The 15,874-nt window shown below is 50.8% G+C and overlaps 1 protein-coding gene across 8 annotated transcripts; it reads right to left on the bottom strand.

The window, feature by feature from the left end:
* Positions 1-1,422: 1,422 nt before the first annotated feature.
* On the bottom strand, positions 1,423-7,615 carry SMUG1 (single-strand-selective monofunctional uracil-DNA glycosylase 1). 8 transcript variants are annotated; one of them, XM_045553810.1, is made up of 4 exons: positions 7,576-7,614; positions 6,308-6,397; positions 3,917-4,580; positions 1,423-2,917 (listed from the first exon to the last, which is right to left on the bottom strand). In XM_045553810.1, the coding sequence occupies exons 3-4, from the start codon at positions 4,244-4,246 to the stop codon at positions 2,390-2,392; spliced, it is 858 nt and encodes a 285-aa protein (XP_045409766.1). In that variant the 5' UTR covers positions 4,247-4,580; positions 6,308-6,397; positions 7,576-7,614; the 3' UTR covers positions 1,423-2,389. The 8 variants fall into 8 exon arrangements, with proteins under 8 accessions (XP_045409766.1, XP_045409765.1, XP_045409770.1 ...); XM_045553809.1 differs by lacking the exon at positions 6,308-6,397 and having other exon boundaries at positions 7,576-7,615; XM_045553814.1 differs by lacking the exon at positions 6,308-6,397 and having other exon boundaries at positions 3,917-4,218; positions 7,576-7,613.
* Between the last annotated feature and the right edge of the window lie 8,259 nt (positions 7,616-15,874).

The following is a 15,874-nucleotide window of genomic DNA, read 5'->3' as shown; positions in this document are numbered from 1 at the left end:
AGTCTTTAAGGCCAACTAAATACCCTCTTCGAGAGAGCTTTCCCTGACTACCTCAGCTCAATATGTAATAGGACAATGGCTTTTATCTCTGTGCAATTATTCCAGTGTCTAATCCAGTGCTCTGTACTTAGGATTCCCTACTGAGCATGTAGCACCGACAGCAGAGAGGAAAAGAAGTCTCAGGCATGTGAAAGTACAATACCGTAATGCAATTCTGATGCCAGCCACATAGAGTTAATGCACACTCTACAGGTTTAAGGGCACAGTCCCCAACAAGACTGCCCTCAGTTCAGATGCCAGTCATAAGCCTTGGGGTCCCCAAGCCACCTGAACTTCTGACCAACTGGCTACAAATTCAGGGGTTCCCACAACCCCCTCAGGTTCAATAACTTGCTAGAATGACTAGAAAACACTATACCTATGATTAGAGTTTTATTATAAGATACAAATCAGGACCAGCCAAATGAAATATAAGGTGAGGTCTGGGAGTGTCCCAAACAGAGATCTGTGTCCTTTGCCCATAGAATCAGGAGAGGTCTCCCTGCCAGCACATCCAAGTGTTCACCAACCAGGAAGCTGACCAAAACCTCAGTGTCAAGAGTTTTTATTAAGGTTTCACTACATAGGCATGATTGATTAAAATCACGGGACATGTGGTTGAGCTCAGTCTCTAACCCCTCTTCCCTCCCTGGAGATCAAGCTGACATCACCCAGCTCAAAGTCTAATCATATGGCTGGTCTTTCTGGCATGGTCAGCTTCCATCCTCAGTCAAATCTTTGCATAAACTCAAGTGTAGTCTGAGATCAAATTTCAATATAAACTTAGGTATGGTTTAAGGTCAAATCTCAACATAAATTCAGGTGTGGTTTGAGGGACCCACCATGAATAAGAAAGACACTCCTGTCACTTGGGAAGTTCCAAGTACTTAGAGTTTCCCTCTCAGTAACCGAGGACAAAGGCCAGGCAAATTCTTTATTATACAATGAATGGGGAGAGTTTATATTAAAAATCTTATTAATTTTGAAAACTACAGATCTGTGTCCTAGGAGATGGAAAGTAGACCATGTGTTCCTCATTAGGGTGGTCTCAAGACCTGTTCTGCTCCCAACTTGGTCCACTTTCCCAGTCCTTACCAAAGGGGCACCCAACTAGTCATTTAGCAGACATAAAAAATGAGTTAGAAACAGGCACCCATCCGCCTCATCACCTGCTCCTCACAGTGTCCTGCGTATCATACAAATTACTGGGCAGGCCCCTAATAGAGACCATGCAGCTTTGGTAAGGCAACTAGATATCTGCTACATCCTTATCCCAGCTACCCGAAAGAACCTTTTGCAAACAATGAAGAGAAAAGAGAGGGGAAATTTTAAACCACCTCCCACCCCTGACATGCAGGAGGGGGGAAAAAAGTACCAAGACAAAAGGGTTTAGGAGCTTTTAATGCTTAAATTGAAAAAAAATCACAAGCTGTGTTTTCATAAAATCATTGGTCCATCTCTGGCAGGGCAAGAATTTGCGCCTCGCCCTGGCCACAGGTGGAAACCCAGACTCCCCCACAGCAAGGTCTTCAGAGTGGAGGGGGCTTCCCTCGTAGTGCAGTGCAGTGACACCCCAACCCAGAGGCAAGCATGCAAGGAGAAGAATATATAATGAGCACCCATATGCCAGGCCTACGCAAGGCACTTTCCAGTGTTATCTCAGTTGATCCTCACACCAACCCCAAGAGCAGGCATCCCCATTTTACAGACGAGGAATGCTGCAGCTTAGAGAGGTTAATCAATTTGTCCATCATAAAGTTCACAAGTCTGTCAAAGCTCGGATGAAAATCCAGGTCTTCTGACTTTCCCACTCCGCCACACTGAATTCTCCCTGTGGTCCAGCCTCAGCTCCCATAAGAAGTTCACTTTTAATATCATGTCCCATGCTTTGTCCTGGCCCTATGGGGAAAGGCGTCAGCTGCAGGAAGCTGTTCTATAAGGATGGGTGGGGATCCTGGCAAGATATTTCCTCTGAAACAGCAAATATGACCTTAGAAGTCACTGACTAGGTCACTCTCCGCTGAATAGCATTTCCCAAGGAAACAATGAGGTAGAGCAGTCTGCAAGTGCAACAGAGCCCACCTTCCGCCGATTCTCTGTGGAGTCAGATACCACAGAAGGGGCAATGCTCAAAGGAAGGTGAAGAAAGCAGGAGTGGGGAGGGCGAACAGGAGTAGTGTCAAAACTGCCACAGCAGGTTGGAAGACAGTCAACAGATCAAAGAACATGTTTCCCAGCAACCGGGGAGCCCAGGACCTTTTGGCTGTCATCCAGGACGTGTCTTGTCATCTGCTTGCCCAAGAATGACTGGGAAGCTTTGAATATGTCCTATGCCAGGCCCCAGGGGTATTCATTTCGATAGCAGGGGCAGCAGCCCCAACTCATTCAGTCTTTCCTTGGCCACTGCCTCCCAGCCCTTGTTGGCCTGTGGGTTGCGGGGAGAGGGATGCAGCAGCCCCTCCACCTGGACCTCTGGCATCAGGCCTGACAGAGCCCGCCGTGCCCGCTGCTCTGCCAGTCGTCCCACTCCCACCACCAGCCGCACCCCCAGCAGCTGCACCTGCCGGCAGAGGGCTGCGTCACAGGTCCCAAGAAGCTGTTCTCGCTGCTTGGCAGGCAGCTCAGCAGGGGTGAGGTTGCGCCCGCTAGGAGTCAGGAAGAGCAGAGGACATAGATTGTGGACAAAGCAGTGACGGAAGAAGACCTCGGGCTGTCCACAAAGGTTCTGGAAAAAGCCCCAAAATCGGGCACCGCTCACCTCTGACTGTGGGCACTCCAGTCCCAGCACTGGTCGTTTAGGGTGCTCCTGGGGAGGGGTCAGCACAGGCCCCCCAATGCCCAACCAGTCCCGGACCATGCTCACTTCCCCAAAGGGCACCTGTGAGGAAGGAGAGAAGCACGAGTCTTCACACCAGAGAACTGATGCCTGGGCTCTGGACCAACTGACCCCTACGCACCTTCACTGAGGGTCCAGCCGGGACCCATCCACCCGCACCTCCACCTGAGACGAGGATTCCTGGCCCTGGGGTTTGAGCCTGTCCATCTTTCTCCAGTGTTTCATTATGGACTGTGGTCCAGAAGAATCTTTGTTTGCCTCTATCTTCACTAGCATTTGGGACCAAGTACAGGGAGTACATTGAGACATCTGGCCCTACATAGGACTTCATGGTTAATATTAGGGACAGACAGATGGCCTGAGACAGAAAGGCAGCCAGAATTAAAGGAGGTTTGAGGGCAGGGCTGACCACTGCTCTCTGGGTGCCCTCTCAGCCCCAGGCCTCAGGCTGTCATTTCCATCGATCATTATTGATCACCTTTCATCACCCAGTCGGGGTCAATAAAAGCGATTGAGCCTCCTGCCCTGAAGCCCCTTCCCCTCCCCGCTGCCAAGCACCCCCACTGAGGGTCAGTCACTCATCCAAGCTCTGAAAGAAAAGCAGGCAGGCCCTGGAGCCTGGCTCTTGTTTGAAACAGAGCTAAGGTTGCCAAAATGCCCTGCATCTCTTACATACCCACCCCTGTCAACCAGTCTCTGAGGTTCCAGCAGTCCCAGTCCCTTTTCTGACCCCAACCACACCCTAGGGACAGGGGAGATCCGGCAAGGTAAGGTAAAGATGGAGCTGGCGGAAGGAAGGGCTCTCAGAGGCAATTAGTGGACAGCTCACAGGGAAAACGGAACTACCATTAATGTGCTTGGTTAATTATGGGGAGAGAAGCCAGGAGAGTGTCTGAGACCACAGGAGCCAGTGTATGTGTTGGGAGAGGCTAGGGCGGGGGGACCCACACATGTCCACGTGCTCCTCCTCCACATCACACCCAGCCAAGCATCCACCTTGCAGCCTCACACTATACCCAGGGGAGAAGCCAAGCCCTTTACCCCAGTCTGGGCCATGCCAAAAGGTCCAGGGTTCATCCCCAGGAAGAGCACTTGCTTGGGGCCCTGGCAGTAGCGAGTCACATAGTTGCGATGTGGCTCCCACGCATACTCCACAGGATTGTAGATGATGCCCACTGGCTCTGAAAACTGCAACTGGCTCAGCTCAGCATTGAGCCGAAGCTCCTCCTCCAGGAAGCCCTCAGCCAAGCTTCGAGGGCAGGGCTGGGGCTCCATCAAGGCACCTGTAGGCTCCTGGAGGGACCCCAGTGGGAAAGCCTGGGGCACAGCCATGCCACTGTCACCTGGAAAAGAGACAGACAGAGGCTTCATCAGCCCTCAGCCACAGACCCAGTGCCCCTACTTCCATCTCCTGGGCTGAGGAGGGCCCCTGAGAGACCATGTCAGCCATCCACCAACTGCCAAGTAGAACCGAACTCACCTCAGTTCTTGATAATGAAGGTCCTTCCCCTCCCCACTTCTAGTATACTTGCTCTTCACATATCTCCTGGAGATGACAAACCATAACCACCAAACACCCCCCACTCCAAACCTCCTTTCCATCAGGCATAGGTCTGAGTCACGAGTTCCTAGGCCATGCCAAGCACATAGTAGGTTCTCCATAAACATTTACTGGTGGCATCCTTTCAGCACCTTTAATGTCATCCTTAATTAAAAGAAAAAAAAAAAAAAGCCTAGCCAGGATGGGGTGTGTCCCGGAAACCACAGTGCTAAAGAATAACACAGGTGCACAGCCACAGCTCAGAGACCTAGGAGGACTAATTACAATAGCTTCCAGGTGGTGAGCAATTGCTCTGCACCAAGTACACCTCATTGATCCTCACAACAACCCCATGAGGTGGGTATTACTGCTCCCATGCTCCAAGTGAAGATACTGAGGCTTAGCAAGATTAAGCAACCTGTCCAGGGTCATAAGTTAGCAAGCAATGAAGTTCTGCATTTGAACACAATCTATCTGGTCCAAGGCTATGCTCTTAGTCACCCACACCATCTTGCCTTAGATGGTTTGATCACCCACCCCACTAATTCTACAATCCCATAACCCTAGCCCTGCTTCTCTCTGACATTCAAGAATAGTGAGTAAAAAGTCAATTAGAAAAAAAAAAAAAAAGACTAGTAAGGTATCACTAGACTCAGAATACTCTTGCAAGTTATGTAACCATGGCTAGAGGCTCAGGTTTCCTCACCCAAATACTAAGAATAATAATACTCACTTCATAATGTTGATATAAGGAGGGAATGAGATATTATGTGTCAGTGAGGGGAAGAAGAGGGGAAAGGGAAGAAATAGGAGGGGAAGTGGAAAGGAACAGGGAGAGGAAGGGGCGAGGAAGGGGGAGGGGAATCTGCACTTTAAGCAAGCTTCCTCAGGTGATTCTGATGGTTGGTGAAAGCTGAGAAGCACTGCCTGTCACCATGATTGGTTGTGGCTTCTTCATGAATTGACACCTTGCCTCCCCAACTAGACTTGGGCAGATCAGGAGCCAGCCCTGTACAATTTCCCTCCATAAGCCCAAGGCCCTGGCTCTTATTAACTACTCAACAAACACCTGCTCAGCTCTGTCCATGTCTTTTTTTTCAACCTTGTTTTTTGTTTTGTTTTTTTGAGACGGAGTCTCGCTCTGTCGCCCCGGGTAAAGCACAACATCTAGTGATCATAGCTCACTGCAACCTCAAACTCTCAGGCTCAAGCAATCCTCCTGCCCCAGCCTCCCGAGTAGCTGGGACTGCAGGCATGTACCACCAACCTGGCTAATTTTTTTTATTTTTGGTAGAGATGGGGTCTTACTCTTGTTCAGGCTGGTCTCTAACTCCTGACCTCAAGCAATACTCCCACCTTGGCCTCCAAGAGTGCTAGGATTACAGGTGTGAGCCACCATACCTGGCCTCTCAATCTTGTTTAAAACTACTCTTCTACCAAGGAGCCATTCCTGATCAGGATTCCTCTCCATTTCTATATCCTGAGTTCACTCAAGGTTCAGCTGCCCACTTCGCACTCTGCTTGCTTTCCAGGGCTTGGCAGGCTCTGAGTGTGTTTCCATCACATCTGAGCCTCCCATGGGGCAGGGACCATTGTTCTTCCTCCCTCTCAATTACCTGCATAGGTCAAGAGTGACCTCTTCCCCCAAAGGAGACCTCAGTGTTAACACAACAGCTTAATCAATTAAACTATTCTCTAACCTTAGCCTAGGGGAAGTGGGAGAGAAAAAAAATAAATCCAAGGCCAAACTTAGGACGTCCTTTCCCAGACTGATCTCAGAAGTTTTAACTAATCTGTCCAGGTGGCTACCCAGGACCAGCTGGGCTCATATGAAAGCTGAGAAGGGAGCTGTGGAGAACTCAGACGTTTCAAGGAACCTTGCTTTGCATTACCCCATGTAGCACCAACATTAGCAGATTGGCTGCTCCAGTTCCAGGATCTCTCTCAAGTTCTAAGTTGGGTCACTTCTGACATTTAGAAACCTGTGCCGGAGACAGCAAGGTTGGGGTACTCAAAGAGTGACAAGGTCTTACTTTCAGTGTTCCAGAGTTTCAAAGCCTGATCTCACAACAAGAGCTACAGGCTAGAAGACAATTGACTTTAATTCTAGTCCCAGTTTCATCTCTAAGAAAGTTCTCTTGAGCAAGTCATTTAACTCTCCTCTTTATGAAAATCACATATTCCATCCAACCTACTACCAGCTGTTAATTCATTTATTTTCTTCAACATTTATGAGTCTCTTGGTGGGGAAGAAATCCAAGATGAATAAAATGTAGGCCAGCCTTTCAGTAAGCTCATAAACTACTGTGAGAGCACTGATACACAACTAACTGTAATACAGTGTGCTTGGAGATTTAATATCCTGAACACTACGGGAGCCCAAAGGAGGAGGAACTTGGAAGTTCTACCTAAGGTCACCAAGAGCCAGAGGCTTAAGAAATGTAGATACTTTATAAAATACAGTGTCATATTACATTAAGCACAAGGGCACCACAGTGTGACCTAAAGATAAGTCTGGCCACCAAGGCCAGACTTCAGACTGATGTCAGACTTGTCTGACATCAAATCCAGTAAGTGAAGAAGGAACTGAAAACACTCTATCCATTCCCTTGCTCCTTGGAGGCATTCAGAAAATCCTTTTTCTTCTTCTTTTGTTTTTTGTTTGTTTGTTTTTGAGGCAGGGTCTCGCTCTGTCGCCCAGGCTGGAATGCAGTGGCCAATCATAGCTAACTGTAACCTCCAACTCCTGGCCTCAAGTGATCCTCCCGCTTTGGCCTCCCAAAGCACCGGGATTACGGCTGTGAGCCACCGCGCCCAGCCAATAAAAAAAAATCTTAAACTAATGATAACAGTAACAATAGGGCGCGGACCCAAAAAGGTCATTTCATCCCTTCTCCTGGTTTCCAGGGGCCGACAACTAAGGCACCGCACAAAACCTCCGCCTGCGCCCGCTGGCTCCGCCCAACGGGAAAGCTTTGATCCCGCAGGCCACCCCGGCGGTTCCGTGGGCTGGGCCACCCCCGCACTGGGCCTTGCCCCAGACGGAGCAAGGGGACCCACACACAGCCACTCTGACTACGCGCCCGGCTCAGCCCCGAGAGCCCCGGGATCCCTCAGCTCGCCCCAGAGCCCCCCGGCTCCCAGCCTTCTACTTCCTCACCTGTTCCAGCTCCCCATCTTGTTTCCGGTTCCTTTCCCCGCCCCCGGCGCGAAGGGCAGTGGGAGTCGTAGTCTACATTATTTAAGGGAAGAGATTGGCGCATCCGTGGCCACTTCCGCCGGAAATGCTCAAATCTCCGGAAGGCGTGCTGAGTTTGCCCTAAGTGACGCTGGGGGTTGTAGTTTGTTTTTTCCATCAGTGTTAAATCCAGAAGTCTGGAGAAGTGAGAGGCCAGAGTCTGTTAAAGACCTAGAAAACCCTAGGTTCTAGCCCTAAAAGGTATGACCCTTCCCGAAGTTCATTTACAACACTTTTCCCAAAGGGATTGCTAATCGGGAGGCCTCCACCACCTCCAATCCCTCCCCACCTGAGGGTAAAACCATCTAACTCTAGAGAGTTAAATGACTTGCTCAAGAGAACCTTCTTAGATATGAAACTGGGACTGCCCCAGCTATAAAAGAGCTCTCCTTTGCATCGCTCCAAGGGCCATTACTGTGTATAGAACATCCATGAAGGCATTTCTGACATCTCCTAACAACCCTTTAGCAAGAGCATCCCCCCATTTCTGTCCAAGCCCGTCTCACATCTTCACCATTTTGACTTCTCTCCCTCCTCTGCCTTACTATCTGCCCAGCCCTATAACCTCCTGTATTAGTCAGGGGTCTCCAGAGAAACAGAATCAACAGGGTATCTACTTATCTATCTATTATAGGAGATTTATTGTGGGAATTGGCTCACAGGATTATGGAGGCTGAGAAGTCTCACACTTTGCTTGATCTTCTGTCTGTAAACTGGAGAAACAGGAAAGCAGGTGGTGTAATTCAGTCCCAGTCCAAAGGGGCGCCGGGGACTGACTGCTATAAGTCCTAAAGCCTGAAGGACCAGGTCTCCAATGATGTCTGAAAGCAAAAGATGTAAGTGCTGGCTCACAAAAAGAGAGAGAATTTGCCCTTCCTCCACATTTTTGTTCTCTTGGGCCCTCAAGGGATTGGATAATACCCACTCACATTGGTGAGGGCAATATTCTTAACTCAGTGGATTAATTCAAATGCTAAACTCTCCCAGAAACACTCTCACAAACTCATCCAGAAATAATGTTTTACCAGCTGTCTGGGTGTCCCTCAGCCCACGCAAGTGGACACATAAAATTAACCATCACACCTCCCGTCCTTCCAAATCTTCCCCCTCAAATACTCTATCCAGGAAGTCTTCCCCAACCAATCCTAAACCCATGGCTACACTTAACAGTCCATTCCCCGACCCCACCCCATCCCAATACCTATGTTCAAAGTTGTCCTATTCCTAGTTTTGTTCTTGTTCTCCATCTGGATCTGTTTCTATGTCCTGACTCTAAGACATTCATTAGACTGGAAAACCCCTAAGGCTAATTATCTTCTAGATTCATCCCACCCCTACCCCCTGCACACACACTGAGCACAGCCAGGAGTACAGCTTTCTCTGTGTATCTCTGTCTCCATCTGTATACATTTCCTTTTTTCTGCTTCTTGCCCTGGAATGACTGAAATGAGAACATCTGAGCTTCTAGAACAGGCTTCCCCATATCCATGTATGTATGCATTTGTGTGTTTCTGACCAAAAATTAGTTGGAGGGAGACCTCACTGTGGTGTCAACTCATTGCTTACAAATTCTAGGATCTCCACCATTCCATGAACAACCTCCTGGCCACCCCACCCCTCTGCCCTTGCTTGCCCAGTACTTCCAGTTTCTCATCTCAGCAGCCCCTCTACACTCCATGTCTGCTTCCTACAGGGCAGCAATGAGTGATATGAGTGACAGGCAAACAGAGATCCACCAGGACTCCTACCCCCGAAGTTCAACTTCCTGGAAGAATTGGATAACTGTTTCTGCGCCTATAAGTCCACCTGTCCCAGGAAGCCCAGAGAGAGAGAGTCCATATATGAGGGGAAACTGAGGCTTGGGTGGCCTGCAGTGAGTCCCTGTAGCTGACCCCAGAGGGACTTAGGTGCCTTCTCGAGTCCCTGCTGCTCCTCTTCAACTGGTAAGTCACTCTCGGGAAAGATGGAGCTGAGGAGATCTCCTGAACGGGGCATGGTTAGAAACAGAGACCCAGAGACTGTCAAAAGAAAGAACCCGAGAGGTGAAACATGGGATTGAGTGTAGCCCTCCCAACCAGCCTTGTCCATTTCTTAGCGTCCTGGTCCTCTGGGAAGTCTCCAAGAGGCTGGCTGCCGGTGATTTATGGCTAGAGCCTTGTGGGCCAGGAGCAGAAACAGACCCAGGTTATGGCCTAGGTAAGACCCTTGAGATCTGGGTCACCTGGCCTGGGGTGGGGCCCTGGGCTCCCCACCAGCCTGCTCCTCTGGCCTGAGCCTGGGCGGGAAGGAGTTAACGTGCTCACTTGTTTTCCTTCGGTTTCCTTGGGCTTCTGGGGCTGTGTTGGGCCATGAGCGCCATCTATCGGCCTCTGTCCGTCCTAGCTCTGACTCCCAGCTCACTTGGGTTCCTAGACAGATCTTTCAGCCCTTCCCCTGCCTCTGTGCTTCTCCTAGAGAAGGGCTCTCTAGCTTCAAGGCCTCCAGCTGCGGAAAACAAAGATTGGGAATTGGAGAAGATGAGGGCCAGGTTTCCCTCTCTCTAGGTACCGGGTGTCACCTGACCAGCTTCCACTCACTGCCTCCAGCCTGGGGAACCCCAAAGGGGATTCCGGTGTTTGCCTTTTGGTGTAGCCACCTTCCCTAGCTCCACTACATTGGACCCTGTCTCAGTCAGCCCAACAAACATAGAAAGAGCACTGGAGAGAAAAGGCAGCGCAGCAGAGGACTTTGCAGTGTGGGCTCTGGAATCAGGCTGCTGGATTTGACTCCCAGCTCTGCCACTTACTAGTAGCAGCCTTGGGCATGTTACTTAATTCCTGTGCCTCAGTTATCTCAGCTGTAAAATGGGATAATCATTGCAATCTATTTCTTCTTTTGTGATAATTAAATGACTTATATAAGGTGCTTAATATAGCGCCTAGCACAGGATTTGTGTTCCGTAAAGAGTAGTTGTTGTTAGGACCGTGGACAGGGTCTCAGACAGATGCAAGTCTGAGTACCCAAGATCCAGGCTGTACAGCCATATCAGACACACAAGCACAGAGGACAAGATTGGGTGACTCATCCCTGGAGATTTCAACAAAGACAATGACTTGCATACAGGGCTAGGTTAAGAGACTGGAAGTTCAGGATTGCCAGGAAAGTACTTTTCAGTCTCCAAGGTCAGCAGGATGAGGGGTTAGAGAAAGAAAGAGCTTGAGGCCAGGCACAGTGGCTCATGCTTATAATCCTAGCACTCAGGGAGGCTGAGGTGGGAGGATCTCTTGAGGCCAAGAGTTAGAGACCAACCTAAGCAAGAGTGAGACTCCATCTCTACAAAAACTAGAAAAAAAAGTTAGCCAATTAGCTGGGCATGGTGGTGCGCACCTGTAGTCCCAACTACTTGGGAGACTGAGGCAAGAGGATTGTTCAAACGTGGAAGTTTGAGGTTGCAGTGAGCTATGATGATGCCACTGCACTCCAGCCCAGGTGACAGAACAAGACCTTGTCTAAAAAAAAAAAAAAAGAAAGAAAGAAAGAAAAAAGAAAGAGTCTGAGGTAAAGATGTAGGAAGGGAATGCATTAAGGAACAGGCATTAACAGGCCCTTAAAGTGCTCTGATTTAGGGAAAGGGAGAGAGGTCCTTGATGTGTGAGGTGAGCTAGGGCCACTGCATCCCAAGGACATGTCATTTGCCCAGGCACAAGTCTCAAGGGTTGATCACACTCCTCAAGCATCCAGAGGTGTATTGTATCACAGCCACATTCCAGCTCTGTGGGGACTAAACCCTCTATGTCTTTCCCCCAGCCAGCTGGGCAGGGGACTCACAAATAGAGAAAGCCACCTGCAGGTCCTACAGGTGCCACTCCCACCTCCGTCCCAGAAGCAGAGAACCAGGGGAGCTAGGCTGTGAGTTCACCCATTTGCTCCTTAACAGGTTTGGCCATCTCTCAGTGTCTGTGTCTCTGTATCTGTGCCTTCTACCTCACAGGGAAATGGGCACAAAGGATTCTTCTCCAAGGGCTGAGCAGGAGGCAGAGCGATGCCCTCTCAGTTAAGACAGAAATGCAGAGCCAGTGGTACCTGGCTCAGCTCCAGAGCAGCACAGCACAGCTTTATGGGCTGATGCCCACTTAGCTAGAGACAGGTGATAGCCTCCAAGTCTCCCCCACTCAGGTGTCCTTCCTCTCCCGGGGCCTGGATGCCTGGGTCCCCAGGAAAGGAGCAGGAACAGGCTAGATGGGCTGATTTGCATCACTTACTTGGGAAGCAATTATCGGAGGAGCTGTCAGCTCAGCGCAGCTCTCTTCTCACTAATCGGATTTCACCAGAGCCCGGGGCTGGGGGGGTGCTGAGTAATTTGGCTTGATGCAGTGGTGGGAGATGTCGGGGCCAGGAGGCCGCACAATCTGTCTGAGTGGTGTTAGAGTTGTCCAGAGCAATTATCCTGAGGGGACCACACAGACTCAAACAGACAGCCAAGGGGCCTGGACTGATCCCCAAGACCTGCAGCAGGAAGGATGGAAAGTAGACTTTTAGCAAAGTGGGAGGAGCATCTCCCACAGGTTGAGCTGCATTAAGCAACTAGGAAGAGAATTCAAGATGAGTCTGGGAGAGGGGCCAAGTAAACAAGTGGGAAGGAGACCCAAAGATCCCAGCTTCCAACCTGCTCAACACTCGGGCCCTGCCCTGCCCTGCGCTACACCCCAGGGAACCAGCAACAGGGCAGGAACTTGAACCAAGGATGAGTCTTCTGAGCCCTGCTCCTCCCCCTGCAATTCACCCAGACAACATCCCTTGCCCCTGTCCTGGCTCTGTCATTTGCCTTCTCTTGCTCCTGCAGCCCATGTCCCCTCCTTCCCACCCACACTGCCTCACTCATCTCTCACCAGGTTTTGCAATGGACTGCTGACCCCTCTCCCACCCTTCCAGAACAGTGATAAGGATGACAACAATAACTGGTCTTTACTGGGTGCTTCGTCCACACCAGATGCCACCCTAAGTGGTGTGGATTCCCTCATTTAATCCTCACAACAACACTTTGAGGAACATACTCTTATATCCCCATTTAAGTGATGAGGACACTGCCACCGACGACTTCCTGAAGACAGGGACCACATCTGGTCTTCGCATCCGAGCTGCCAGGAGAGCCCTGGTGCAGGGCTGATGTACCATAAATGTCTGTTGACTGAATCAATGATTGAATGAACGATTTACCGTATCCCCTCCCCCCACCAGCCTCCTGGTAATTACCACGTCCCTGGCTCAACTTTCCAGCCCTCCCGTGTTCTTACCACCTCAGCTTGCCATCCCTCATACCTCTCCACACACTCCCGTGCACCTTGGAGAGCTCGCCTTACTCATCCTCTCCTGCCTTTGTACAATGGCCCACGTTGTCCCTTTGCCTGGAACATTCTTCCCACCCCATCTCTGCCATCGAATACATTCTACCCCTCCCCAAGGCCACATCAAATGCCACCTCGCTTGGAAGCATTCCCTGATCTTCCCTTTGCTTGTACCTCCCTGGTGACACTTGTCACCAACTGTTAAGAGTTTCACTAGTTAAAATGCCTATGGCCCCACTAGACTGTGTTCAGACTTCTCCCTCCTGAGCACAGGCGGCTGTTAGGTGCTCAATAATACCTGAGGAAAACACGATATCTCCTCTATTTTGCTTTGTGTCACTCAGGGATGCCCTAAGAGCAGGCTGAAAGGGGCACGGAACTTTCAAAGAAACTTGGAGTTGGTGATGTGGCATTTAGCAGCAGTGTGACCTCAGGAAGATCATTACCTCTCTGAACCTTGGGCCAATCTTTCCGTCCTTCACCAGGAAGAGAGGATGGCAATGCCTACCTTGCAGGACACGCATCACGTTCTCATCTTATCTGCTGAGGGTGTGTCACATAGGCTGTGGGGATGTGTCTGTCTCTCTCCATCTTTCTGCCTCACTGTTGAGCCTCTACCTCTTTGACCCTCCTCAATTCAGGCAAATGGCCCAGGAGTTCTACCACTCAGCTCCCTCACTGTCATTCAGACACGTCAACCTTCCTGATGTTCCCACTCAACCTTTCCCAGGGAGCCCAGAGGACCAGCCCCACCTTGGCTCCACCACCCCCTTAACAAGTGAGACCTGAGTTTTCTCTCTGAAAATATTAATAATAAAGAAAGAAGGCACTGGGCGTAGAACTGGATGCAAATTGGCCTGAATTCTCAGTCCAAGAAAGAGAATGCCTGAGCGGTGGACCCAGAGAAATCCTGGGCTCGTTTGCATGTCATTTGCATTATATTTACATGTGATCAATTTCATGTTCAAATGCACAATTCTCCCTCCCCGGTTTTTCTCCTCCAGGGTCTCCTCAGCCTCTGCACCCCCATCTCTCCCGAGTCCCTGACCCTCTTCTCCCAGCCCCTGCCACAACCCTCCTTATCCCCTTTCTCCTTGCCAGCACCCCCAGCCCCCAGCTTCCCGCTCTACCAGCAAGGACCCACTTGGCCAACACCCAGAATAGCGTCCTGGGGTCTCACCCATAGTTCAGGAGGGGCATCCCTGCCTACCCCCTCCCTGCCTGAGCCGGGCAGGCGCAGCAGACAGCAAGCGCGCCTCTCAGCAAATCCCAGCCCCATTCAGCCTGGTGATTAATGGCGCTGCCCTCCCCATGAACCTGCCTTTAATACTGAGGAAGTTATGAAACCGCTATACATCAGCAGCTCCGGCCCCACTGCCCCCGCCCGCCTCCTCCTCCCCTCCACCCCCCACCCTCTAGCTCCCTCTTCAAAATCTCATTTGGGCTCCTGCCTCCTGGGCCCACCCCTCCTCTGGCCTTTGCTGGGGGGAGGAGGGTGTCTGCCCCTGCTGCCATCCCTGGTGAGGACCACATCTCATTTTCCCTTCCTCTCTTCCCCCCTGCTCCGCCCTCTCTCCCTCCCCACCCCCCAACGGCTGCATCTCCGGACCCATTTAGAATTGCTGACATTTTATCTGCATTACATACATCACTCCGTCCCCAGCAGCCATCTCTCATGGATTGTCGGGGGGCGAGGGCGGGGTGGTCTTCAGCTTGGAAGATTGTGAGGAAACAGGGTGGAGGTGGAGAGATACATAGCACTTCCTCCACACCCCTCGGCCCTCAGGGCCCGCTCCCCAGCCACCGGAGAGCTTGTGCAGGTGGGATCCTAGGGTGGATGATGGCAAGAGATGTACCCTAGCCTCCTTAGGCAAGTCGCTGCTACCTCACAACATCAAAAGACCTTTTCTTAGACGGCAAAGACTAGGGAAGGTCAGGTTGCCCATCGTCCTGCCAAGGGGCTCCTCCGCAGGAGATTATGAAAGTGGTTGTTTAACCTTTCTGCTGACCTGCTCTAATATTTTCAACACCTCCCTTTTGGGAAGTCCCTCTGAATGTCTACCCACTGTGCCTCATGCTGCAGTCATTATTTTCTTTTTGCTTTGTGCTTAGAAGGTTAATGGGCAATATCGTTCCTCAAATGCATTAAACCCTTTGTTAGGATGTCCAAGCAATCATAAATACAGTCACTTTTCCACACTCCTGAGACTTACAAACACGATAGGAGTCAGAGACTGGAGCCATCCTAGAAAGGAGGAAATTGAGACCCAAAGTCAGGAGAAGGAAAGGCAGGAACCTATCCAAAACCAGGAAGCCGGCCAGGCTCCCTGCAGGCAGTTTTCTCTGCACGGAGAGATGGACAGACAGAGGGAGGCAATGACAGATAGAGAGGTCTGGACCGACAGACAGACAGCAGAGGAGAAAGGAAGGGGGAACTGGGAGGGAGACAGGCAAACAAAGAGACAAACAAACAAAGAGCTAGACAGACAAAGGGACCGTCAGCCGGGGACAGGCCGACAGGCAGAGGAAGCCGGCAGAGGCACTGGTGGGGCCGTACACATGAGAAAAACTCGCTCCGTCTGTCTCTGTCACTCAGGGTCTCTGCTGGAATGTGCCTGTCAGGGTCTTTGGGACGCTGTTTGCTCACTGGATCTGCATCTACCCATTTTCCTGGGAATCTCTGTTTTCCTCAGGACCCTCAACACGCTGTCCCCTACCCTTTGGTCTCCCTGTCTGTGACCCCATCCCAGTCACTCCCTCTGTCTCAGGCCACCTTTCCGACCTGCCCTTCGCTCTCCCTCAGGGAAATTCAGGTGCTTCCTGCGGGCTTTGGGAAGCTCCCACCAGAACTGGGCCAGGCCCCCGAGGACAGACAGCAGGGGCAGGGCTCTGGCCTG

This window comes from Lemur catta, chromosome 6 (assembly GCF_020740605.2).
Source record: "Lemur catta isolate mLemCat1 chromosome 6, mLemCat1.pri, whole genome shotgun sequence".
NCBI classification, from domain to species: Eukaryota; Metazoa; Chordata; class Mammalia; order Primates; family Lemuridae; genus Lemur; species Lemur catta.
This window is presented reverse-complemented; position numbering and strand designations above follow the sequence as displayed.

Excerpts from the sequence above, each read along its gene's own strand:
- SMUG1 (XM_045553809.1), bottom strand. The coding sequence starts at position 4,246 with ATGAAGCCTCTGTCTGTCTCTTTTCCAGGTGACAGTGGCATGGCTGTG. Across the intron at positions 2,918-3,916 it reads TTGGCATGGCCCAGACTGGG|GTGCCCTTTGGGGAAGTGAG; the intron begins GTAAAGGGCTTG and ends CCTTCCTCACAG.